Source organism: Vigna angularis, chromosome 11, assembly GCF_016808095.1.
Source record: "Vigna angularis cultivar LongXiaoDou No.4 chromosome 11, ASM1680809v1, whole genome shotgun sequence".
Classification (NCBI taxonomy): domain Eukaryota; kingdom Viridiplantae; phylum Streptophyta; class Magnoliopsida; order Fabales; family Fabaceae; genus Vigna; species Vigna angularis.
The window spans coordinates 8,972,933-9,000,699 of NC_068980.1; the positions used below are offsets into that span (position 1 = coordinate 8,972,933).

Below are 27,767 nucleotides of genomic sequence, written 5' to 3' on the forward strand. Positions count from 1 at the left end.
TTGATGCCATGAAGGAAGATGAGAAGAACGTTTTAGCGGCTCTTGGTCAGAGCAACAGTGATGCTTTGGTTCAATTGCTTACAACTACCTCTGTCAGAATAAGAGAGAAAAAAGTTATTGTTATATGCTTGCTTGCAGAATCTGGTAGTTACGAAAATTGGCTAGTTTTTGAGGGAGTTCTGTCACCTCTTATAAGGCTTGTTGAATCTGGTAGTGCAGTGGACTCTTTAGGTGTTAAAGTCGGGATCTTTAGGTAAAGATGGATGCATCCCTCTCCTTGTCAAAATGCTTGAGGCTAAGTCAAATAGTGCTAGAGAGGTTGTTGCTCAAGCAATTGCAAGCCTAATGGTTGTGTCTCAGAATAGGAGAGAAGTCAAGAAGGATGATAATTACGTCATTTTTTTTTAAATTTACACAGTAAAATATATCATACCTGCCACGTATTCATCAAACAGCACAAGTCACTCAGTTTTGACCACGGTGGCACTTGCATCGTTATTTTCAACGCCGTGAGCCAAAAGGACCTTATTGAACATTTTTTTAACGAAATATGGGGTCTTATTGAACTTTTTTAAAAGGTATGATCACTTTGAACCAAATCTCCAAAAATAGAAACCAAATGATATATTAAACCTAAAATATTTCACCAAAATTTATATTACATCGAATATGGAATAATTGATATTGTATAGGTTGAATATTTTACATTGGTAGAATTTATATCAATTATTAAATCGATGTAATAAATAGATAAAAAATAACCAATTTAAAATGTAATTTTTATTCTAGTATTATTTGAAATGTCTTTTATAAGTATAATTAACAAGTGGAAAAGTAAATATTTAGAGTCGAGAAGAAGAACGTGGGAATACATGAGATCAAAGAGAGGTGTGTTGAGGTTACTATGTCCTTGTAAGAATATAATGTAATTACAAATATTTTTCTTTATACAACAGACGTGAGTCTATTAGAAGAAAACTTACGGTAGAAAGGGAAAAAGGGAATTGTTTTTCTAAAGAGCAAAGAATGGGAGGTAATGCTTTTGTGAATATATTCTACTTTAGACGTGTGGTGTATAGATGTTTGCATTCCTGAAGTTGAAATTCTTTGGAGGTTTTACTAAACATAAAGCTAAAACTGTAAGTTTGATGTTCTTTACCGAGATATGAATGAAAGTAACAGCACACTTGTCCTTGCATATCTTTTTCTGGGTGTGGACCAAATCTTACATCCTCTCATCCCTGTTACCCTCCCATTCATCTACTCTTAGCCAAATAATTGGCACCCTATTGTCCATTTTCTAGTTGAGCATGCATGATTCTCTGTCTCTACCTTAATTCAGTCAAACATGCACAGTGTAATCATTAAGAAAAGGCAAACCCTACAAACCATTTTAAGGTTATCGTTAAAATATTTTAAAGTAATTCTTTATAAAAAAATGTAATTTAATAACAAATCATCTTTTATAATTTTTACAGATTCATCTGTGTCTGAATTAAGATATTCAGTTTGGATATACAATACTATCATTTTATCATTAATCTTATGAGAATAATACTAATTAAGTACTACGTAGTAATTCTATATACTTCTTGGTTGAAAGAAAGAAGTACAGTATTTGTTTAAAAATGAAATATAATATTTAATGTTAATGAAGCATTTCTTATTATATTGTTCTGAGAGATAAACAAGTTATTTCTTGGTAACTGAGTGTACTGTCTTTGAAATTATTAGATTCTGTTTGCTACAGGTTTGAACAAAAAGTTCCAACAGGAATAGGATCTTCTGGTGCTAAATATCCATGCAAGAGAGAGAGTCCTGAACTTGACTGGAGCAAAACCTTCGAAGAAAGAACAGAGCAGAAGAGGAGATCCAAAAATCCATGCTCTTTCACTCACACCAAACTAAAAATACAGCAAAATAACAACTCATGCCATAGCCATGCTACGTTTTCAACTGATATGTTGCTGCGTTTCCTCCTTCCTTGACTTTCTCCATGTCTCAAAATAACTCTCATTATCCCACACCATAGCCAATACCAGAACAACCATGCTTCACCGTAGCCACCAACTACTTTTGTTTCTGCTTCTCTTTCTCTCTCTAAACCCCACTCTCTCTCTAAACCAAGATGGTCTCTTCCTGCTCCAGACCAAGCTACAACTCTCCGACCCCACAAACGCCCTCTCCCATTGGAACCACCGTGACGCCACCCCATGCAACTGGACCTTCGTCACATGCGACGCCACCACCGGCGCCGTCGCCTCCCTTGATTTCAAAAACCTCCAGTTCTCCGGCCCTGTCCCCGAAGCCGCACTCTGCCGCCTTCCCTCCCTCGCTAGCCTCTCTATGGCCAACAACAACCTTACCGGCATCCTTCCCGACGCCGCGTTCTCCGCCTGCGCCACCCTCCGACAGCTCGACCTCTCCCAGAATGGCATCACCGGCCCCATCCCCTCCGCCCTCGCTCTCCTACCGGCCCTCGAAACCCTCGACCTCTCCTCCAACAACTTCTCCGGCGAGATTCCTGCGAGCTTCGGCCAGTTCCGTCAGCTCCGAAGCCTCTCCCTCGTCAGCAACCTCCTGAACGGAACCATTCCCTCTTTCCTGGGCAACGTTTCCACGCTCCAAACGCTTCATCTCGCTTACAACCTTGACTTCATCGCAGGTCACATTCCTCCTTCTTTGGGGAACCTCACGAATCTAGAGGAGCTCTGGCTAGCAGGGTGCAACCTTGTAGGCCCCATTCCTCCTTCTCTAGGAAACTTGACGAAGCTCACAAACCTCGACTTGTCCATGAACAACCTCGTCGGAAACATACCTGAACAACTCGTGTCGGGTTTGCGCAGCATTGTGCAAATCGAACTCTACCAGAACTCGCTCTCCGGCGCGTTGCCACGCGCCGCGTTCGCAAACCTTGCGAACTTGGAACGGTTCGATGCCTCCACGAACGAGTTGACTGGGACGATTCCGGACGAGTTGTGCGGGTTGAAGAAACTCGGGTCGCTGAACCTGTTCGCTAATAAACTCGAGGGAACTTTGCCTGAGAGTATAGTGAATTCGGAGAACTTGTACGACTTGAAGTTGTTCAACAACTCACTATCTGGGTCGTTGCCCAGTGGGTTGGGTGGAAACTCAAAGTTGCAGAGTTTCGACGTTTCGTTTAATCGATTCTCCGGCGAGGTTCCGGCAAGGTTGTGCGGTGGAGGAGTGTTGGAGGAGCTTATTTTGATTTACAATTCGTTTTCCGGGAGGATCCCAGACAGTCTCGGGGAATGCAAGAGTTTGAAAAGGGTTCGGTTCAGGAACAATAACCTTTCTGGGGTTGTACCAGGGGGCTTATGGGGTTTACCCCATTTGTATTTGTTGGAGCTTGTTGAGAACTCTCTTTCTGGGTCGATTTCTAATCGGATTTCCGGGGCACGGAACCTGTCAGTTTTGTTAATTTCAGGAAATAATTTTTCTGGGTCGATTCCTGAGGGGATCGGTGAATTGGTTAATCTTGGAGAGTTTGTTGCTAATAATAATAATCTTACTGGCCGGATTCCGACAAGTGTGGTTGGGTTGAGTCAGTTGGATAGGCTGGTCCTCGGAGACAATCAGCTTTTTGGAGAGATTCCTGCTGATGTTGGTGGTTGGAAGGCGCTCAATGAACTTGATTTGGCGAATAACAGATTGGATGGGAGTATTCCTAAGGAGTTAATGGACTTGCCTGCGCTTAAATATCTTGATCTTTCTAATAATCGTTTATCTGGTGTAATTCCAATTGAGCTGCAGAATATGAAGCTGAACTTGTTGAATTTGTCGAACAATCAGTTTTCTGGGGCGATTCCTCCTCTTTATGCCAATGAGTATTATAGAAATAGTTTTCTCGGAAATCCGGGGCTGTGTAGTTCTCTCTCTGGTCTGTGTCCAAGCTTGGATGAGAACGAGGGTAAGGGCAGGAAATATGTGTGGATTTTCCGGTTCATATTTGTGCTTGCTGGGATCGTGTTAATTGTTGGGGTGTCTTGGTTCTACTTCAAATTCCGGAATTTCAAGAAGATGAAAAAGGGGTTCCAGATATCAAAGTGGAGGTCGTTTCATAAGCTGGGGTTTAGTGAGTTTGAAGTTGTTAAATTGCTAACCGAGGACAATGTTATAGGGAGTGGAGCATCTGGGAAGGTTTACAAAGTTGCGCTGAGCAATGGTGAGGTGGTGGCTGTGAAGAAATTGTTCGGAGCACCTAACATGGGAAATGGATCCGTTGATTCTGAGAAGGATGGATTTGAAGTTGAGGTTGAGACACTCGGCAAGATTCGGCACAAGAATATTGTGAGATTATGGTGTTGCTGCAACAGTAAAGACAGCAAGCTCTTGGTATATGAGTACATGCCAAACGGGAGCCTAGCCGATTTGTTGCATAGTAGCAAGAAAGGCTTGCTGGATTGGCCCACGAGATATAAAATAGCTATCGATGCTGCTGAGGGGCTCTCATATCTGCATCATGATTGTGTCCCCCCTATTGTTCATAGGGATGTCAAATCTAGCAACATCTTGCTAGATGATGAATTTGGAGCAAAAGTAGCCGATTTCGGAGTTGCCAAAATTGTGAAGGGAGCCAACCAAGGTGCAGAATCTATGTCAGTGATTGCAGGATCTTATGGTTACATTGCGCCAGGTACAATACAACCTTAAACTTGTATCATCAAACTTACTTTTTGAAAGAGTTTGTAGACTGTTTGTGTTGATTTATGTAATAGTTAACGATGTGAATAGATTTAATTGGATTTGGTGGTTGAATTTGATGCAGAATATGGTTATACTCTTCGGGTGAACGAAAAGAGTGACATATATAGTTTTGGTGTGGTGATTTTGGAGTTGGTGACTGGGAAGCCCCCTCTTGATCCAGAGTATGGGGAAAAGGATCTAGTGAAATGGGTTCACTCCACATTGGATCAGAAAGGACAGGATGAGGTGATTGATCCAAGTTTGGATGCTGAATATAGGGAAGAAATGAGGAAGGTTTTAAACGTGGGTCTTCTTTGCACTACCTCTCTTCCTATAACTCGTCCTTCAATGCGTAGAGTGGTCAAAATGCTGAAGGAAGTAACTGCACCAGTTCTTCCCAAATCCTTAAGCGGAAAACTCTCTCCTTATTTTCAGGAACTGCCCTCTAATAATGATCATCAGGGAAGCTTAGTTTGAGCTACATTCTCAAAATCAAAGTCTCACCTACAATTAATTTTCTCTTCAAACAGGCCAACGATCGTATTTAATTCCAGCTAAAAATGGTATAATGAAGTTCTCACTAGATTATATTATGTTCTACTTTGCATTAAACTGTAATATAATATATTTTCAGGAAATTTCCTTGTGCCAATATTTATTCCTCCATATCTAGTTGCTTTGCCTTTCATTAATAGCACTGTCACTTACCTATAGTACTGAGTCTGCAGATGATATCAATACTTCTGTCCAACAAATTAAGAAAAATATTAAGAACATATTCTTTATCACGTTCTTTGAATATATTCTGATTAAAGCTTATTATTGGATTGTGTTACGATCACAGAAAAGAAAAAGGACCGCATGGCAAAATAACTTAGCCAGTGACAGACTTCGTTATTATTTTTAAAATATTACAAATTGTTCATGATTGTGATGTTGGCACAGGATTTTTGTAGATCGAATGATTTGCCAACTTTTGATAGAGATCACCCAAATGGAGACTGCTTCAAAGGAAATCTTAAATTTAATGTGTAGGAATATATTTTCCTTGTTTAGGGTAAGATTAACTTCGAAAATGACAATGTTTAGCATATAATATTTTATTATTGATGTCACATTTAATTAATGCGAATACCTTGTTCGGATATTTGTTATTGATGATTATGATACTTTCAGAAAAACAATTTACAACACCATTTGATTACTATTTGAAAACTTTTATGAGAGTAAAATAGTTCTAGAAAAATTAACTTCTATATTTGTAAAGAAAATAGAGAGTGAAAGGTACTGAAAAGCAGTATCAAATATCAAATGGGTGTAAAAAATTTCTGACATCAAAATACTACTATCGTCCATATTTTTATATTAAAAGGGATATTGTAAGGGCTTTAATGTGTGTAGAAAGACTTGATGATTATACATGTAAATCAAATTTTGACTCTTTTGGTTTTTTTTTTTTAATTCAAAATGTGTCAATTTGAGGGATTTTAATTATGTTAATTCTAACCAAAATTTAATAAATGAACTGGTGATAATAATAGTAATAAGGTTTAGGACATAAGTCATGCCTTATCATAATTGATTTGGTGAGTTGGTTTTTTTTTTTTGACTGAAAAAGTCAGTTTTGGTGTTTGGGATTGAAATTTTTTCTACCTGAGCAGGTTTAACTTTATTGACAATAATTTGCTTGAAATGTTTCCCTAATGATAATGAAAAAGGTTTGGAGGCAAAAATAATTCATCTTGTAGTAATTGATATAATGGACCCATTTTGGTGCTTAAACGAGTCAAAACTTTTTTCCACTCTAACAGTCTAATTTGAATTAAAAAAAAATCTTTATTCCAAATTACTGGGTCCGAAATAAATAAAAAAATGTTTTGGATCAATTCTTTCTAGAGTGTTGTTCCCTTCACCACCACTAAATGCTCCCTACACTACCTCATGTCTAATTTGTCCTTCTTATAATTTAATTATTGTGCAGTAAAACGGATGTCGACATCCGTTTCACCTTTAACGGATGTTGATATCCATGAACGGATTATCACATCCTAAAAGGTTACATCTTTTAACTTTTTCTTGTTATTTTAGTTTATTGTTTTTATTTTAAATTTTATTTTAATAGTGTTTTTTATTTGTATATATTTATGTTTTTGTATTATTTATTTTATTTGTATATATTTAATAATAATTATTTCTTTAAATAAAATAAAATTAATTTACATATAATTACATAACATATTATAAAAAAACAAAAAATTTTAAATACTCTGTAAATTAATTTAAAATACAATAAATTAATAAATTAAAAATTAAAAATAAAAAAAACCTTCAACGTTTAATGGATGTGGTATAAAAATTTAACTAATCAAATAAAACATATTTAAATAATCAATTAAATAATAATACATAATTAAAGTAAAACAAAAATAAATTTAATTAAATTAATAATAACTATTTTATTAAATAAAATAAAATTAATTTACATAAAATTACGTAATATACTAGAACAAAAAATTTTAAATACTCTATAAATTAATTTAAATTATAATAAATTAATAAACTAAAAACTAAAAAAAAAATTAAAGAAAACCTTGAACGAATATGGTCATATTAGGGATGACAAAAAAATCCGTACCCGTGGATAAAATCCATTATGAGTATTTAGTATCCGTGGGTAAGAGCTACCCGCGGGTAGCGGGTAACGGGTATTTTAATACCCGCTTGTTAACAGCTCAGGTTTGGGTGATATTATCCGTACCCGCAGGTACCCGTTACCCGTTAGAAAAATGAAATTACAATTTTATCCATTAGGTTTTTTTTTTCTAACTTTTTAATTAGGCTTTTTTTTTCTGTGAAATCTTGCTTTAAAATTGGGCCAAGCCCAAATCCCTTTTTTAGGGTTTCATCATCTCATGTGCCGCATCATTTGAAGTTCCCGTAGAAGCTGCTCCACCAACATGATCTTTCATCTCCTGTTACAATGCTCATTCAATGCTTCTTTATCTATGGGAAAAAATGAAACTTTCAGGTAAAGGCAAGCTCAAACCCAAAAGCTGAATTTAGAGGTTTCTGCCCCGTGCCTTACCACATATCCATTCTCCACCTTTCCCACCGATCAAACACTTATCCACCGATTGATCTTGATTTCCACCGTTCAACCTCTTCTTTTCAACCCGGAGTGCATCGACGAGGCACGCACAACGGTGATGACTGAATCTGCGACGATGTGACAGAGGTGGCGAACAAAGTGGTCGACGACGTAAGGAGACAACAATGAGAGGCAAATCTGAGATGCTTTGGTGCAGATATGTGATGTTTTGGTGCAGATCTGAGCTTGGACAAAATGAAGTCAACAACTTTTGGAGTCCCAGTTTCTCTTTGAAGTGTAGATCTAAGACACCTTGGAGTAGATTTAGGGTTTGTGAGTTTTTTTTAAAAAAAGGATAATAGAGTTTGGGCCATTGGGCTTGATTAAACGGGTATAAACGAGTATCCAACGGGTATCCGCGGATTGGAAAAAATCTGCGGATTTTTTTAATGCGGGTACCCAGCAGGTAGCGGGGCGGATAACGAGTAGAATTTTTACATGCGGGTCGGGTTCGGGTATCACAATATCCGTGCCCGACCCGATCCGTTGTCATCCCTAGGCCACATCCATTAACGGATGTGGCATATCCGTTTATCATAATCAATTAAAAAATAATACAATTTAATTAAATTAATAATAATTATTTCATTAAATATAATAAAATTAATTTATATATAATTATGTAACAAATTTTAAAAAATAAATAATATCTATATATTAATTTAAAATACAATAAATTAAAAACTAAAAACTAAAATAAAAATAATAAAAATAAAATACACAATCCTCCCAGATGTGGCATATCCGTCAACGGATTTCAGGGGAAGAAACTTTTCAACATCCGTTGAAGGCTTAAAAAATCCTTCAACGGATGTCGAAATCTGTTGAAGAATTTTTCTTCAACAAATGTCAACATCTGTTGAAGAAAAGAAGTGAGGGTGTAAGATTTTTTAAAATATAAAAGATAGTTTTAGAATTTTTTAAAAATGTAATGGTGCAAGGAGCAATGTGAAGTAGTGTAGGGAGTAACCCTCTTATTTCTAGAACGATTTTCTTGAGACAGTGTACATAAAATATATATTGAAAAAAATTTTCAGAACACATGAAATATATTCAAATTATTTTCTTCATTTTCTCTCTTCTTCTCTCTTTGCAGCAGCAGAACAGTGAAGTTACAGTAGTGTGGTGTGGGGTGGTACAATAGTGAAAGATATTTGAATTTTTTCTAATATTTTGAAGGTGGATTTAATAATTGCGAGGGTGCAGTAAATAATAGCCTCGTTGCGGTCTTTAAAAGGTCCAACATTTAAACAGTGAAACAGATCGAAATTGTTTTATCACCGTTTTCTTTTATTTTAAATTGAATTTTTTCCATAAACTAATATAATGTAGTACTCTTTATTTAAAACACTAAAAAAAACAATTGAAATAATTAATAAACACATTAAGTTTATAAAATTTAAATACACAATATATATATATATATATATATATATATATATATATATATATATATATATATATATATATATATATATATATATATATCCATATTTGTATTCTTATTTTTTTTTCTCAAATCTTGTTCTCACAGTTATCTTAAACTATTTTCTTTTATCTTTATATATTTTATGTTCTTATCTGTTTTTATTTTATTTATATTTTAAAATTAAATCTTGGGTGTTGCTCCCTCCACCACTACAGTTTCTTCCTCCACCTCTTCAATTTATTTATTTTTCAAAAATATCTTAAGTTAATTTTTTTTTTACTTTTACCATTAACTCTTTATACTTTTAATTAAAAATCCTAATTTTATACCCTCCTTCCAACATACCACACTCAAAATAAAAGTCAAATAGTTAATACAAAATGAGATTTATAAAATTAAATATACAATTTTTGTATTCTCTTTCTTTGCTCTTTTGAATACGTATTTCTCATCTAACTTTTATGTCATTTTTTTATATATCAAAACTTGTTCTCTCAATTGTTTTAAACTATTTTGTTTTTGTTTTTCTTTATTTTTGTTTCGGACTGTAGGGGTTTTAGGTCAAATTCGATGTTAGAGATGGTTGAAGACCACTATAACCAATTGGGTAGGACGTGCAAGTGACTGACCGAGCACCGTAGCAGATCGAGCAGGACATACAGAAGACTGCTATAGCAGACCGGATAGGTTATTAAGGAGATTGAGCGAGCTGTTGAGAAAACTCGACTAGATATTGTTTCGCTGATTTAGAGGAAGTACATACAAAAGACAATTTGATACTTAAGTTAGTAAGTGACCATTCATATGACTAAAAAGACATATTGTGTGCGAACCTTTATTTATAATAGTTGTGATGAGCCTACATTTTGCTGGTCTAATGACAACTCAATCACATCTTAATATGCTTTAGGGGCTAAATGAGTTATTACCGTTGATAATCTGATCATGGTGGTTAGTGTGGTTGGCTTGATCGGCCTACTCAGACCGATCGACCTGATTGGTCTAATTAGATCGGATCGGTTGACCTGGTTAGCCTGATTAGTGTATTTGGTCTATTTGGCCTGATCGTCGACCTGGTAATATCAAATCCTTTGGAAGTTCGACTATACAATATATTTTTTAATATTTAATTATCTTAAATGTTTATTTTCTTGACATATTTCTTTTATTTCAATCTCATAGTTATATTTTAATGTTTTTCCAAAACTTTATTAACTTCAAGCAATCTTATATCCCCAATATCCATTTATCTAACTTAACTTTTAATTTGTATGTTTAGTTATGATGGATTTTAATTTTTATATATTTTATTATGAATTTTGTTGACATGAAAATAAGTATTAAATTCCAATGCAGCTACAAACTTAAATATTAAAAACGAATTTTATCTGGGAAAAATTGTTGATTTTCCTTATTTTTACAAATATTGAAAGATAAGTTTTAATCAAAAGTTATTTCTTAATTACTATCACCGCCTTTTTTCTTTATTCTTTATTTATTTAATAGGAGGTTCAAAGAGTTAATTTTGTTTTACTTTATTCTCTTACTATATCTTTAAGATAGACCGATTTTGATATGTTAATTTAAATTATCAAAATAATCATGTTTTGAATATGGGTTAAAGCCTTTACTCAAAACATTTCATGTGGTACTGAAAATCGAATAAGTTCTTTAATGATTTTTTATCATCTAAGTTGCATTGTTTATTCTTCTTCTATTTTATTTAAATTATATAAATAAATACCTGTCAAAAACACTCTGCTCAAATAAGTAATATAATTAATTGATTAGCATAATAACAAGTAATGTGCTTGATCCATAAGTCATATTCAACTTCTCATCCTAAATAAAGAGACATTATTACATAAATCTTGTGACAAGCAAAATATATAACATTATATCAAAAGTCTGCTGAAGTTTATTTTCAACAGCAGAAGATAATATTTTTATTTTCTTATTTAAATCAATATATATTTTCTCGTGCTGTTTTTATATTTTCTTAGACTTAGTTGGACAAACATGTTAGTACAAATTAAACGTAAAAGTATGGAATCCAATAACTTGCTTAGAACGTCATAAACACTCTGTAAATTGTAGAATTTTTCAATTCCTCAATCATTTGAATATACGATGAGACCACCATCAACCATCAAACTCTTTTGCTATGCAATACTTACATTGCAGGTATCAAAATTATCGTTTAACATTTATATTAAAAAAATATGAAATCTTAGAATTAAAAATACTTTTACCAAACAAATATGTATAGGAACGTGTGGAAAAGGTCACAGTAAGATTTATTTATTATGTTGAATAAAAACAACTAAATTTATCGATAATAATTGTACTGAAACTATAAGATATGCATTTAGCTTCAATTTTTTCATTTTTTTTCACATTAGTTATTTTAAAGAAAGTTTAAATTTAACTGATTTTTCTTTTCAACATAGTTCTTCATGTATAGGTATTTAATTAATGTAACAGAAATTTGGTAACGATGATAGATCTAATAACAAATTTTAAACTTAATATATTTTTACAAATAACTAATATCTTCTCTGTAAGTTATATCTCTAATTTACGTGGAATATAGAATCTTTAAAAAAATATTTCCTTCATGTATTTTATCTCCTGCTTAAAACAAATAGTTAAGGAATATAAAAAAAAATACTAAAATATATTTACACTCTTTATACATGATACTAGAGATGATTTTTTTACATAATTGATATACTTAGAATGTACTAATAATGTTGAATAATGTTTTTTTTAATTTGAATTACTTTGTGAAATAGCAATAAAATTTAAATTATTTCAAGTATTTATTTAGAATAATATTGAAATAAATTTATAATTATGGTATTAGAGAAGTAAATCACAATAAATTAAGAAATGCAATTATTTTTAAGCATGATATACTGAAACCCAAAATATTCTTCTTGTCTCTCTTATCATTAGTGTAACTAAAAGCCACAAAGATAGAGAATATAAAATCCAACTGAAGTGCTAATCATTAGCTCTCATATAACTGATAATTAATTAAGAAAAGATAAATAAAGCAAAAAGAAAAACAGTAACACAATAGAAAAGACCAACACTGAATTAAGAGTATCATTGGCTAATCCTTTTACCCTTTCCAGTTTGATAAGTTATGTGTAATCCAATAATATATATAAATGGAAATAAAGCTTTTTACCCTTCACTAGATTTTTCGCATATATTCTCTATTTATACTCATTTCTTAATTTACACATTTATTTCATGAAGTACAAGTAGGCCTATGACTGTAATTTTTGCATGAAAAATTTTGGTATCATATGGCAATGATTTTCTTACTTCTCTTGGCCAACTTTGGTAAATAAAGCCAAAGGTTGATAATAAGATTCTTGTTTTATGTTCATAGGTCCCATTTGGCTATAAACATTATACACATGTTTGTACTTGTAATATACAATGATTAATTCGGAATAGGAAAATGAGAATATTTTATATATAACTGATCTTCAAAATAAATTCTTTTACATTACTATTTTGGGATATATATTGGAAAATTAGGGAAAAACAGAAGAAATAAAATTATAATGATTCAAACCTTAGTATTGTATGTGTAATATTTTTAATAAAATTGTAAATCATTGTATGATTTTTTTTATACTGTTGCAAGTTTTATATTAACTAAAAATAAAATTAATTTAGAATATATATATATATATATATATATATATATATATTATAAATCTTATTTTATAAATATTTTTATAAAATTGAGTTAGATTTGTTGTTTTAAGTGCATGATGAAATGTAGATAAGATTTGGTAGATGGAGTTTCAAATATATTTGTTGTTTTTCCTTTCCTTTCCTTGAATAAGTACATAAACATTGACAGATGGCAAAAGATAGTGTGGTGAAACTATCAATGATGTTGAGGGCTAAGCCTTTGAAGGTACATGGAGAGGGAGATTCTTGGTATGCATGAGAAGTCTACGTGAAGGAATGGAGTTATGGTTGGCTCATAAATGTTTTCTTAAATTTTGTTCTTAGTTTTGAGGTATTAATATTTTTAACTTTATTTATACTCCAGGGTGACATCGGACCTAAGTTCTGCCTCTGTGCTTACATTAGGTTGCCCAAATCCCACTCAACTCTCTCTTCTACCCTTATATATCACTTCTTTCTTTCCATCTTAAAACTCCTTTTCTTTTATTTTTAATTAAATCCAAAGCTACCTTTGGTCAGACTATAAAGGATCAAAATCTACATTTATTCCTCTACAAGTTTTCATACAAGTATACAAAGCAAACCAAAACTTCAGATCAAAGCAATCTTTTTTATATATTATTTATTTTCATTCTTCTCTATATCTCTCTCTGCAACTAACCCCATTACTTATTTCAGTTCCACTCTCTATATTTAGAATTTTTAGGTATAACTCTCTCCTAGAGGGAGGTTGGCAAAGACTGAAATATATTCTCTCATGCAAATAAAGTGAGGGAGAATTTCATTCCTTCCCAACCCTCAACAAAATCTGGCATGAGGGGAGCAACCTTTAGAAGAGACAACATTTTCTTTTCCCCTTCTATTTAATTATTACTACTTTAAATTCATCTCTTCTTAGCTCAACCTTTCTCTCACTCTTCCTCACTTCATCCTTCTTCAGTTTCTGTTCCATTTCTTTTGGAGCAGCATAAGAGAACAACATACCCAGCAATGGAATGAGGGTGAAAAGAGAATATATAACAAGGAAATGACTCAGTGCAGTTACCCTGAAAACAACCATACCATCATCGTGGAGAGGCACAAAGATAGCTTTATCAGAACATGTCCTACATGTGGTCATCATATCAAATGCCAGGAGCAGGTTCACATTAATTAACCTTAATTACTCCATGCATATGCATACTCATACTCATCATCATCATCATCATCATCATCATCCTTTTGTTTGTTTTCTACTTGAGTTTGAATTTAATGATCCAAGGTGTTTATTTCTGATGCAATTTCATGGACACTTTTGTATTGTTTTCTAATCAGCATTAATATATGCATTGTCTTTATTACTGTTTTATTGGACCTTTCGTTTCAAGAATAAATATAAATGTTTGGTGTTGATGTTTAGGCTGCTGGAATTCATGACTTACCTGGACTTCCAGCTGGAGTAAAGTTTGATCCTACTGATCAAGAGATTCTTGAGCATTTGGAAGCTAAGGTGCGTTCTGATATTCACAAGCTTCATCCGTTAATTGATGAGTTCATCCCTACTCTTGAAGGGGAGAATGGAATCTGCTGTACCCATCCAGAGAAGTTACCAGGTAATTAATTGATTTCCATTTTTCTCTCACTCATTCAACATTTCTAATGAGGAATCTCATTGAATCATCGTTATTAAAATATTGTTTTTCAGACATAATATATGCATATAGTTCCTTAAGATACATGGTCAGACATGTTTGTTTCCTTTAAACTTCAGCAACTTCAAACTGAGAAAGCATGAACTTTGCCGAATTCACACTTTTGTGCAGAAGATGTGACCATTGACAACATCATGTTATCCATTTTATAACAAACTTTTATTTTATTGTGTAAAAATCGGGTGCAACCAAACTTGAGTTTACAACTGTTTCTCTTCATGATCTGGCACAAGAAAGCTCTTTATATTAAGAACTCAAATTTCTGATAAACTTTGATGTAAACTAACATCTTAATGCTTTAATGAACTATACTGCAGGAGTTAGCAAAGATGGGTTGATCCGACATTTCTTTCACAGGCCTTCGAAAGCATACACGACAGGAACAAGGAAAAGGAGAAAGGTGCACACAGATGCTGATGGCAGTGAGACACGGTGGCACAAAACAGGTAAGACTAGGCCAGTATACATCAGTGGGAAGTTAAAAGGGTACAAGAAAATTCTTGTGCTTTACACCAATTACAGAAAACAAAGGAAGCCTGAGAAGACAAACTGGGTGATGCATCAGTACCACCTTGGCAATAATGAAGAGGAGAAGGAAGGAGAGTTGGTGGTCTCCAAAGTTTTCTATCAGACACAGCCTAGACAATGTGGTTCACTCATGAAAGACTCATATCCTGCTAAACTAAACGGTGAAAGTGTGCATGAGGTAACTAATCATAAAAGCACTGGGTTTGTTGAATTCTACAATAATTCTTTTGTATCCTTTGATCAAGGGGACCAGCATAGGCCTAGCAGTGCACAACTAGTCACCCATTTCCCTGTTCATGATGGTGCTACTTTCATTCCTTGAAAGAAGTGGTGGAAGAGGGAGAAAGGTGAGATGCTATTCATGGAAGGAGAAGAAACATTACAATTGTATTCTGCAGTGAAGAAATAAGTTAATAACCAACTATATAAGTACAGTTAGGAGGGGAAAAGAGGGGACAGAATAAGGAGAAACTGCTTCATCTGAAAGCTAGTGATCAGATACTTCAATTGAGGAAGAAAAAAGCGGGTGTGGAGACCAAAGTAAACAAAAAGCCAAAACTATTTGGCTGTAACTTTGTTTACTTTCTTTTATTCTTTTACAATTTTTGAAGGTTAGCTGCTATCATGCTTTGTGCAGTGACACGAAAAAAATATCTGAATTGTCCTATACTTGGGTAAATACTAACCATCAATCTGTACAAACATGACCTTTACTTTGAACTACATATTCCGTCTGGTGGGTTCTTTTACTGAGTTTTGTTTTATGTATGTATACGATTCGGGAAATTATACTCTTATTGCGTGTACATGTTACTTTTATGACAACAGTGGTGAGAAGAGAAGACAGATATGCAACAAGTGACAGTGAAAATAAATAAAGAGAGAAGGCAAAATTAAACAGCATTGTATAAAAGAAAAATATGAATAATATAGCTCAATCCACAGAAAATGTCATTTTAGGATGTTAGGCATCACAGCACATTTAAGCATCCATCAATGCTGTGATATGACGTGCTATTCTTAGACCATTCATTGGAGCTCTTTTAAAAAATATAACCAGTTGTCAAAATAATAGCATTACTACGAAAAATGCAAATAAGTTTCTCTAATCTCACTGTAGAGCCCTTCAATATTATTTTACCAAATCGCGAAGTGCAAACATAAGAAGGTCAACAACTTGAAGAACCTGAGTGTTGAAAAGAGACAATGCCTAATGAAAATGACTCCACGGTAGGCAGAACAACTGTGTGAGTCGATTAAGTATTATTATATTCGATGATGCTTGAAATCAACATCATCTTTCTGTGCAGAAAGAGCAAAGTACACACATGAATAGTCAGTTTCGCTTCATCTGCGTGTCTTTTTGGTCTTGCTTTTTAGTCGGCGACAGGCCATCCGTCATGTTCTTGAGATGTGTTCCTATGGTAGCTAGTTTGGACCAAAATAAAATAGTAGAATATTGTGTCAATAGTAACTTTAACCCACCAAACCTAGTCTTGCAGAGGCATGGTATCTTCAACAATAAGAAATTTGTTGCGCACGATATGCAAAGTCATTCATTTAGGATAAAGAGTATCACAGACAAGGTTTGCACACTCCTCACATATGGAACATATACCATTATACAAACACTAATGTGTAAAAGAAGGTTAAATGTGATAAAAGAACTAAAATTGCAACTAGCTTTAGTCTCATTTAATCGCCCCCATTCACTACTTTTTTTTCACCGTATCACAAGGGAGCCTAAATCTATGAAAAACAAAGACATTTACAGCAGCAAGCACGCCTCACAAGTATTCAAGATCTCTTGTTGACAATCATTCGGAGGATCGGCATAAACGCCAGGGCGAACCACATTCCATGACACCCTGTTACAAGAATCCATGTCCACAATAATTTTCTTAAATTCGTCAAGATAACATGCAAAGAAGAGAGCAAAAAGGAGAGAAGATTTGCAACAAACACTCAGAAATGGGCTTGACAGACTTTAGATACTAGTTGTCTACGGATTAATTTTCAACAAATAAAACTTTTTTATTCTGAAGTATCAGTAAGATGAAAATAAGAAAATACACAGAATTGCATGCCACTTAATAAGTCTTCACCTAGCATCAGATGATACAAATATTCTCCTGCATGACTGTTGCCTCTTTCATCACATTTACCAAATAGCAATTCCCAAAAAACTGTCTTTATCTTGATACATAATCAGAATGAAAACAAGAGCAAAAATAAACCCATCAAAACAAATCAAATGATCCACCCATCAATGCCAAAGACTGAGTATACATAAAATGTGTTCTCCTGAAAGATAGTATTAGTGTCTCTCTCATACAAATACACTACAAAGTAGTCACAGCTCAACATGCTATCAAGTTCTTCCATTCAGTGATCAGTTCTGTATGAAAAAAATCTTCAAGAACTAAAGGAAAACAAATAGCTAACGTCTTTCACCCCGACCCAAAATTAACCTTTTACACGGTTCTAATATTCAGTTAACAGAACGCCAAATCAATGGATTGATGAAATCATTACAAAATAAGGTGCGGTTGGTGACCCCAATTTATACCAAACGAAACAAACAAACAACGATATAGCCATTTTAACAACCAGCATCGTTCAAATGCAGCTATCCTAAAGTGTTTTTCTTTGTCCATTCATTATGAAATAATCTCAACAAAATAACTTTTTCATTCTAACTCAATTTACACAAACCATTATAAACCAGCTTAATAAAGTGAATCACTGAAGTGCTGCTGTCACTTGGCATCTCAGATAGAGTGCATGTGCAGTTTTAGTTAAATATTTCAGAATCACGTTAAAAATACTAACTATCTAAATATAGGCAGAATTAATTCTTAATGCATAAAAGATAATTTTAGATAACTTTAGGATCAAATATTTACACTGAATTTTCATAAAATACAAAAACATAATTGACATTATGTCAAAATGAATTTTGAGAATGTTCATACAATTACACACACAAAATTTAAATTTTACCCATCACTCTCACTCGCTCACAGCTTCTCGTTTTTCTTCCTCAACAGAAAAACATCGGTCTCCTCGTAAGCATAATCAGGATGCAGATGCTCGTGTGGGACTTTCTCGATGTGGAAGGCTTTGTCGCAAAGTTCCCAGAAAAGCTCGTGTGCTTCGGGTGCCCTAAGCTGGTAGCCGAGCAAAACGACGCCTTCGTCGGAGACTAGGGTTTCCATGGCGGAAACCAAAGACGGCACGGACTCGCGAATGTAAACAACGTCGGTCGCGACGACGAAGTCGAAGGGAGGGTTGAGGGCCGCGATCTGCTGCGCGTTGTTCCAGTAAAGAATGGAGTGTTTCAGGGTCTTGCGGAGGACGGGCTTGTTCACCTTCAGGTTGCGCTTCAGGGCCGGCATCACCGGCGCGATATCCGTGAGGACCAGGTCCGTCAGGCCCAATAAGAACAAGCCCATCCCCGCCACGCCGCAGCCCGTGCCCAGCTCCACAGCTCGTTTGCCCCCGAAGTCCAGCACGCGGGCGTACGGGTTGTTGTCGGAGGGTGAGGCCCAGCGCTCCATGAATTTTACGAGGACGAGGGAGCACGGCCACACGGAGGTTCCCACGTGCATGGAACCGTTGTCTTGCTGCAGCGACAGAACGGCGTCGTTCACCGGAAGCTCGATCACCGGCGAGTCTGTGAACTTCATGCTTCTCTCAAGTTTCAATTCCAACACGACGCAACGCAACGCAAGATGTCGGATTATTGTTTGTTTTGGGCTCTGGGCTTTGAGGGGTAGTTGGGTTATGAATGTTCCCTTTTTGTGGGCCTACTCTATAAAAACAAGGGTGTTTCACCCGCACTTCGAAGACTTCATCATGCACCTCCAAATTTTTCAAAAATCACAATTATGTCCCCAATTAAAATCAATTAAATGTTATTAACTTTTAATAAAACAAAAAGAATCTTTTGACTATATATTTTTAACAGTTTTCTCTTTCTTTGGAAACTCTTTCTCTTTAGGATCCTATTATGTCCTTTCTTCTTTGCTTTCTTTCTCTGTATATATTTATTTTAATTAATTAATTAATTATATTTTAATTAGATTGTGTTGTTTTGAGTTATTTTATGTTTTATTTGTTTTATAAGTTTTTCTTTTTTATTTTAATTAATATCTTTTATTTTTATTAATTATTTATTTATATAAATATTTAAATTAATCATATCAATTTTGAATTAAATAATTTAGTTTGTAAATATTAAATATTTTTTTTAATTTTATAGAATTTATAATTTTTTTATTTGTAATAATATATTAATGAATTATGATGGTAAAAAAAATGAAACTTAATAAATCATTTAAAAAATCAATTAAAATTTTTTATAATTTGAAAGACTAAATAAATCATTAAACTTTCTTAAATATTAAACGAAAAATTTCGAAAGCCATATTTAAGCCTTATAATTTATTTGAAAGCTTTTAAAATTTAATAAATATTAAATTAAAAATTTGAAAAGCCATGTCAATAATTTTGTATAAAAAGATTAAAAATTAATACTATCAAATCAATTAAAAAAATTTATAAATTCAAATACTTAATAAATTATTAAAATTTAATAAATATTGAATTACAAATTTGAAAGCCAATTTAAAAAATCATCATCCATGGATTTTATTATTATTATAAATGTTCCGAGTATATATAAAACTATAATTTAAATTCTAAACTATGTATTCAAATTAAAAAAAAAAAAGCTCGGATGTCGATATCCGAATTCAACACAATCAGATATTAGAATGTGAGATACGATTTTGATTTCCGATAAAAAAGAAAATCAAATTTTGATATATGATCGAATCTATATACATGTTTGATGCGAGAAGCTTAAAAAAACACTCCTTCAATTCTAATGGCGATCACAAACACACTAACACCTCCATCACACGCCTCAAACACTTCTTAAAAAAAATCTCTTTCAAAAATCACATAAAATAAAATCGAAGAAAAAGACAATAAAAAAATGAAAGGATAAAAACGAGAGAACTTCACGCTCGTTCAATATTCCACTCAATTTATCAAATACTTAATTCGATAAAGAATATTTAATCTTAATCAACCTCGTTAATTACGAAAATATTTATAAAAATTAGAGGTCCAGACGAAACCTTAGAAGTGCATATGAAACCTTTAGATTTGCAGATGAAACACCAAAAAAACTAAAGTTTTGTTATTACACTTGCACCCATTTAGGTTTGTAAAATACATAAATTAATATATGATGATGTCATTTTATATATTTGAGGGACAGTTGTGATATGAAAGACTTACGTGATGTTTGAAGTTATTTTAGGTATTGGATTTTCTACCATTTGGATAAATTGACCGAACATAATAAAGTGAAGAGACACCTTTTAGATTTAGCACATAGATCCTCCAATTCAAAACACCTTTGATCAATCACATTCACGAAATAGGCGACTCTCTTAAATTATATCATGTCACAGTATAGTCAAGTGTCTTGTCTCCAACTTTAAGACTGGACTTTTTTTAAGATAAGTGTTCTTCTAAGTGAACTAAAATTAATTTCCAACTTACTTTTTCAAGGAATTTAAAATCATTCAGCTATATCTTTAATGCAAACAACTTTCATTCTGGAACCAAAACGAAGCCTTACGTTACCATGTAAATTTGTTGAAACATAGAAGAGAGTAGATATGTGAGGGAAAAAACAGATTTAGTCGTACACGTGTCTCCTTAGTACTTGCGTTCTGACTCGGAAACCTTAAACTTCCTTTTATTTTTGCGGTATATACTAAAAAATCTGAATTTTCTGTCACTGATGATGTGTGATGTGTTCGTAGGGACTAAACAACGATTGTGTTGTCAGATCAGAAGAAAGCAATATGCAATACGTGGCACCAGAAGATCTTACTCATGCATGCCAATTATCATTTAACATGTTAAACTTTATCATCATATATCGAAGGCAGTCAAATCCTTAATCATCTGCTACGTTGCAATTGAAAGGGAATTGTGGCATGTAATCTTCAACAAGGATTTCATAATTCACTTCTCCAACCCCACCACGTACGTCATCGTGTGACCAAAAGTAAAAACAAGTGCGGCAGTCAAAACTAATTGAAATGGTTTCTTTATACTTTTCTCCCTCTTTTTTCTTTTCTTCTATTTTATTTCCCATCTTATATAATCAAAAAATGCAATCCTACATTGGATCAACTATGCATCTTTGTCATTTCCTTATCAAGAATTATTATAAACTAACAGTATTAAAAGTGAACTTTAAATTTAACAAGTAATTCCGATATCATATTAAAAAGTGAACTTTAAAATTAACTTAATCCTATAAAATTGACTTAGATTATCGATTAAGTTTTATAAAAAAAAAAGAAAGAAAAAAAAATAATAAATTTTTATGAGGGAAATACGAAGTTGGGAGCTGTTTTAATGACTATTATTAAGTCATGAAATAATACATATACTAATACAGCTAATGGTACCTCCAACCTAGAATTTTTATGTAATGAATTTTGATTCCTTCATTTTTATTCAATGTGATATTTATGATTTTATATTTGAACTTTTATTTAGATATATAATAATTGTATTATGATTTTATTTTTGAAAGTCTCATCCATCAAATAAAAACGATTAAAATATATAATATATAAATAGAAGAATCTATAAATTTGATGTTTTAAATTTTTAGATTGAAAGTTATGTTTTGATCTCTTATATGAACTTGTTCACCTTTTATTAATATCAAATCTTGTTCTTGAAAAACCTCACACTGGTGTCAATACAGATAATTCATTATGGAAACGACATGAACAAAAATACTAGGTGAAAAATCATAAACAATAATACTTTATTTGTCCAGTTCAAAACTAACGACTATTCTTTTTGTTTTTGTCAATCAACATCTGGTAATATTGCATTAGCAGTCACATTGCAATACATTACTAATTGAAAATACGTAGCACTAGCAAGTACAAAAAGAATAATCATGATATATATAAATACCTAGTTTACAATAAAATAATGCTAATTTTGCATCATGAGCAACATCATTACATATATATATCAACATGCTAATTTTAAGTAGAAGGAATTTCAATTCGATTCTAACATTTATGCATGAAAAAATACCCAGAGTTTTTACTTAAATTAATATTTGTCATATATTCTCATCAATAGTGATCATATTGGTTTATCGTTTTATCCGATGGAAGGCAATTTTGAACTAAAAAAAAATGCTACACCCCTTTCGCTAACCACACTCCTTGCATCTCATCTCATAATTTTTTTTTCTTTATATACAATGAGAAAAATTTATGTTTAGGAAACACTCAATTATGGGTTTACCACCCAAACGAAGGTAATGAAAAAGCAGCACTGCTTAATGCATGCAAAGAGATGAATCGCAATGCAAGAAAGGAAAAGCAAAAGAAGAAGGACTAGGTCATTTATGGAAAAAAGCTACCATGACGCGAAATATCTTTGAATTTTATGAATGACATTATTTTTTATTATTTATTTAAATCTGGTTATCATCTTCAATGAAAATTTTCCTCTTAAAAAAGTTATCTTTATTTATAAAGATCCATTACCATGCCTCTCCCATCTAAGGATTCTTCTCGGCCTTAACAATGCAATTAAAAAATGATATTGATTTTGTTATCAACATTTGACGACACACATAGAAACTAGTAAACAATCAAACTCGAAAGGTTGATCTTTATATAAAATGTGGGGACCACTTTATATTTTGTGTAAGTTGAAAGCACTAGACGAAGAACATATTATAAATATATTTTAACCTCATTATCTATACAATGGCCTCCTTATTAATTGGGGTGTGGTTTTATTTTATTTTTAATTTGGTTTTAACATAGATAGAAAAGAGATGTATATAGGTATAGTACATTTGTGCATGATTTGTTGATGGAATGAAAGGGTACATGAGGTTATTTTATAATAATGAAGAGGCTAAAAGCCTATTTGTACTATAGAATGATGCTTTTTGGTGATTGGAAATTGTCTTTTGAGTCCAGTTTGACAGGCAACAACCACAATGGAGATGAAACTGAGCAATAATGGAGTTCAAAAGTGGTTCTATCCTTTGCCCCCACTACTCCACAAACACTCCCTCTCCTTTATCAAAAATTAAAGCCACCCATTTTAAAAAAGGGTTAGCTTTCAGGATTCAAAAGAATATGCATGGATCTCTCCTCTCTTCTTTCACCTCTTCAAGAGTTTTTATACCAACTTTTCACCCTTCATCGCCTTTTTCTCCTTGCAAACTTTCAACACATATATTCTTATTTTTCAACCTCATCATCCATCATCCCCATTTATTATGTTCCCTTTCATGAAAAAAAAAAGGAAAGTAAAGAAAAGAAGAAACTAAAAGGCTTCACATTTGAACAAACTTTACCACATCAAATTAAGTCCATCCGTTGGTTGATGAAGGGTGGCAAATGGTTGGCACCACCAACGCCCAGAAAATCCCTAGTTTGTCCCCATACACTCTCTTCATTCTGTACGTGCCGTCGTTTTGTAGGGGGCATTTGTGACAAATCACCGGAATAATTATTCTCTCCCTCATGACCTGTGAGTACTGAACTTGAACCGTACATGCCACAAAATTTGTTCCCATCTTGGCCTGGACTGTTGCATTTCAAACCTATGCTCCCGAGGAATAATGATGGGTCCGATGAAGTTGTCCCAATTTGTGCAGCTTTTTGCAACAAAGCTGTGGCTGACATGTTTGCTGAGGTTGTTTGATGGGATTGGTGTTGGGAACTATACAAGGAAGGAACACTTATGAGTTGCAGGTTTGGGTTATCCTTAACAATATTGTTCACTAGTGGAAGTGAAGCAGTGCTACTCAGCTCTTGGCTTCCATTGGGGGAGACTTTATTTCCAAACACCCAATTTAGTTGATAATTAGAGGGTGGTGGATTTGAGCAAGGAGCAAGTGGATTTCCACCACAGTAAATTGAGGTTGGGCTAGTACCAGACCCAAGTTGATGAAACTCATGCAAGTTGTTGTTAGCAATTGTTTGATGAGCCTGAGATGTTTGACTCATCCAAAGGGATAGCCCCTTAGATGTTTGATTACCTGGGACTGGCTCCTCGGCACACGAATTTGGCTTGTAAAACGATGAAAAATGGGTTGCCATGTTAGAACCCAGGGGGTTTTGCATGATGCTGTAGTTGCTAATGTTTGTTGCTGCGTTCACCCTTGCTGTTTCTTCTGCTAAGGCATCGCAGAAAGCCCTGTGAGTGATGAAACTATCCCTCCTGCTCCACCAAAATTGGTGACAAACAGTAAATTAATTAATTACAAGAAATGACATTGAAAAGATAAATATAACTTTCTGTAAATGTTACAATGTAATGGGAAAATAGACGGCAAGAAATGTCTTACATAATATTATTACACTTCACTGTTTTCTTTATCTAATCTCTCTATCACTTAGGACTTAGTTGTGATTATTTTTCTTATCTAAATAAAAGAAAACATGCAAGAAGGCTCAAGGCATGGTTATGTAGTAAAGTTCTATTTCTTGTCCCCTGAGCTGTTAAGAACTTCTGCAGCAAGACTCTAGCATTAGGAATTGTAACGATTAGAGTATGAAAATAAATTATTACACGAGTAGTAAACACCAATAACCAAGAGAGTTTCATCTTTTTTAATAGTGTTTTACGTTTCACCTTTTAATGAGAACAAGAGAAACGAGACAAAAAACAATTAGGGACAAGTTCAACCCCTAACATATAGGGTTCATAACCCCACTCCCCAGATAAGTCTTTGATATTAAAACAATTTCATAATCACATTAGATAATCTATGATAATTCCAAACTAGCTAAGCTTAGAAATTTTGTCGTTTAAGATATTTTCCAAAAGGTAATAATAAACCTTGCAAGTGTGGGTTCTCTTTCAAGTTCTTTTCACTGCACTGAGACTCATTTCTCCTTTTACTACTCCTAAAAAAGCAAAATAGACAGCAGACACGCAGAAGCACACGGAGGAGTCAGACAAAGATATCATAGATACAGTTTAAAGGCTTCAGCGTCATGATTCATTTTAGCTATGTAGATCTTTTTTAGGTTTCAACTTACCACTACTGCATGAAGAAAGCGATGCTCTTTCTTTTGTCACAAAGATAAGGATAGTAATTGCTGTTTCTTTTCTTATCTTTTTTTTTCATACGTACCACTAGACAACTTACCACTTTTACAAAAAATTTGATTAGTATGAGATTGAAAACTCATTACAGTTTGTGATCCACGAGATAAAGATAGAGATAACTACGTACCGTGAAAAGATAGTGCCACAGTCACATTTGTATTCTCTGGTACCACATGTTTTTGAGTGAGCTTTCCAATCTGACTGCACAGCATAACGCTTTGAGCACTTCTCGCACTTCCACTTCTTCTCACCGTGCTTTCTGCAGAAGTGCTTCTTAATCCCAGTTAAGTCCCCCAGAGCCCTTGAAGGGTGGTGGTGGACACAAGTCTTCTCTGGACACACATAAACCCTCTTCCTTACTTCTTTGCTTGATCTCTGCTTCAGCTTCCATGGAAGGTTGTGCCCTCGTCGATGGAGTTGAAGGTTTTGGTCCCTTTGGAAACCCTTGAGACAAATTTCACACACGAATCTGTTTGTGGCCATCAGAGTCTTTGGTGATAAGGCTATGACCTCAGCTTCAGGATCTGTGCACAGAAGATTATTCATTAACTCACATAACAAACCCATTGCTCTATTTTGCAGAAAAAGCAATTAGCTTTGAATATACCCATGATGATGAGAAAAGGTAGAGAGACAGAAAGAGAGAGAATTGCAACAAAGATGATGAAAATGATAAGAATTAACAAACATACCTGGATTTCCAGGGAGGTTTCTCTTCCTCTTCAAAACAGGAGGTTGGTTAGATGCAGCAGTTGATGGGTTCTGAAGAGGGAAAGCATTTGAAATTTCTCCATCATCCATCTTTTGTAGCATGTTAGCTTTCTTGAATCCTAAGTTTGACTCAGTTTGGAAACAGTTAGAAGTAGTAAGGTGGGAGGAAGTATATTAGTGTTTGAATTAGGAGAAAAGGAGAGGGAATGGGGTAGCTTAGCTAGGCTTCTTCATTATATGGTTCCAACCCTAAACAACATGAACTGATATATGCTAGATGGGATCTCTCTGTCCCTCTCTTTCTCTCGCATATGTTGCAGTCAATTTAATTATCTACTTTTTAGGTGGAATAAAAAACTAAGATGCTATGGGGGGCGGAAAAGCAAACCAAGAGAGAGAAATGGAAAGGAAAAAGAAAGGGGAGGTGGGGGTCAGTCAGAAAAATATACAGAGAACAGGAGATTGAGGCAAAGGTGTATGATGACACATATCATGAGGTCCGAAGAAAGTTATCTTCATTTGGAATGATTATCCCATAATTTGTTACTTTTTGTTTTCTTATTTTTCAAATCCTTTCTCATTCAATTCAATCACTTTTTTATTCTAAGTTTACAGATAATTAACCCTTTTTGTGTTTTCCAATAAATCTAAAGTCCTACACCCAACATATATGAATTTCATGAACTTTGTAATAATATTTCACAAATGTGTCACATATTTGACGCCTAATATTAACATATATATACTACGTCCAAATCATTATGAGTTAATGTTATATATATATATATATATATATATATATATATATATATATATATATATATATATATATATATATATATATATATATATATATATATATATATATATATATATATATATATATATATATATATATATATATATATATATATATATATATATATATATATATATATATATATATATATATATATATATATATATATATATGATCAGTGGCTTTCTTTTCTGCCATGACCTCAGAAACCTTTGCTTCCTACTCTAGAATAATGTAGCTTTGCTTTGAGTATATAGATCGTCCAACTCAACATGAAATAACAGAATAAAGAAATATGCTATTATCCATATAGCTAGTGTAGTGCTACAATCATAACGAAGTGTCTATGGGAAAACTGTTTCCTTTTGATCGAATATTAACGTTTCAACTTGTAATACTCCACTTGCAACCATTAAATCAAAGCAAAACGCTGTTTCTTTCAAAAAGCGAAAATCATTGTGTCTCATGTGAGTGTGACTAGAAAAAGAAAAGCCAAACGGCTTCCTTAATCTTTGTTTTCCCCCAAAAAGCAAAATCTTAAGGGTCTTTGCAGCATACTCAAAGTGAAAGTGCAGGTCATTTCCTCAAGGAAGATTGATAGATGCCAAAATGTTGTAAAATGTTTGAATTCATATACATGATTCAAAGAAAAGTGGGAGAGCTAGCTCATTAAGAAGCTTGTTAATTGCTTTGGCATTCTTACTCTTATTAGTAAACAGCCATGCACGTGTGTCTGTATTCTCACCAAACTGTCAAGCAAGGTTAAGCCGAAGCAAAAGACGAAATAAAACATAAAAGGGAATAATCGTCCGATGACAACATGACCATGTCTCACTT

General features: G+C 33.5%; 4 protein-coding genes across 4 annotated transcripts; 2 read left to right on the forward strand and 2 right to left on the reverse strand.

Moving 5' to 3' along the window:
- The first annotated feature begins 1,712 nt into the window (after positions 1–1,712).
- Positions 1,713–5,395, forward strand: LOC108334355 (receptor-like protein kinase HSL1). Its single transcript, XM_052870922.1, has 2 exons — positions 1,713–4,657; positions 4,790–5,395. The coding sequence occupies exons 1-2, from the start codon at positions 2,050–2,052 to the stop codon at positions 5,182–5,184; spliced, it is 3,003 nt and encodes a 1,000-aa protein (XP_052726882.1). The 5' UTR covers positions 1,713–2,049; the 3' UTR covers positions 5,185–5,395.
- An 8,259-nt stretch (positions 5,396–13,654) lies between these two features.
- On the forward strand, positions 13,655–15,969 carry LOC108333419 (NAC domain-containing protein 73). The gene is made up of 3 exons (XM_017568851.2): positions 13,655–14,142; positions 14,401–14,593; positions 15,010–15,969. Exons 1-3 carry the CDS (start codon positions 14,029–14,031, stop codon positions 15,540–15,542), a joined length of 840 nt encoding a protein of 279 aa, XP_017424340.1. The 5' UTR covers positions 13,655–14,028; the 3' UTR covers positions 15,543–15,969.
- Positions 15,970–16,749: 780 nt separating this feature from the next.
- On the reverse strand, positions 16,750–18,975 carry LOC108333247 (uncharacterized). Its single transcript, XM_017568635.2, has 2 exons — positions 18,224–18,975; positions 16,750–17,088 (listed from the first exon to the last, which is right to left on the reverse strand). Exon 1 carries the CDS (start codon positions 18,907–18,909, stop codon positions 18,241–18,243), a length of 669 nt encoding a protein of 222 aa, XP_017424124.1. The 5' UTR covers positions 18,910–18,975; the 3' UTR covers positions 16,750–17,088; positions 18,224–18,240.
- Positions 18,976–23,133: 4,158 nt separating this feature from the next.
- LOC108332485 (zinc finger protein MAGPIE) lies at positions 23,134–26,553 on the reverse strand. Its single transcript, XM_017567772.2, is given in 4 exon segments — positions 23,134–23,711; positions 23,713–24,526; positions 25,548–25,944; positions 26,113–26,553. Coding segments are annotated over 4 exon segments (1,377 nt in total). The 5' UTR covers positions 26,234–26,553; the 3' UTR covers positions 23,134–23,666.
- Between the last annotated feature and the right edge of the window lie 1,214 nt (positions 26,554–27,767).

Excerpts from the sequence above, each read along its gene's own strand:
- LOC108333247 (XM_017568635.2), bottom strand. The coding sequence starts at position 18,909 with ATGAAGTTCACAGACTCGCCGGTGATCGAGCTTCCGGTGAACGACGCC.
- LOC108334355 (XM_052870922.1), top strand. The coding sequence starts at position 2,050 with ATGCTTCACCGTAGCCACCAACTACTTTTGTTTCTGCTTCTCTTTCTC. Across the intron at positions 4,658-4,789 it reads TTATGGTTACATTGCGCCAG|AATATGGTTATACTCTTCGG; the intron begins GTACAATACAAC and ends AATTTGATGCAG.
- LOC108333419 (XM_017568851.2), top strand. The coding sequence starts at position 14,029 with ATGACTCAGTGCAGTTACCCTGAAAACAACCATACCATCATCGTGGAG. Across the intron at positions 14,143-14,400 it reads ATATCAAATGCCAGGAGCAG|GCTGCTGGAATTCATGACTT; the intron begins GTTCACATTAAT and ends GTTGATGTTTAG. Across the intron at positions 14,594-15,009 it reads CCATCCAGAGAAGTTACCAG|GAGTTAGCAAAGATGGGTTG; the intron begins GTAATTAATTGA and ends ACTATACTGCAG.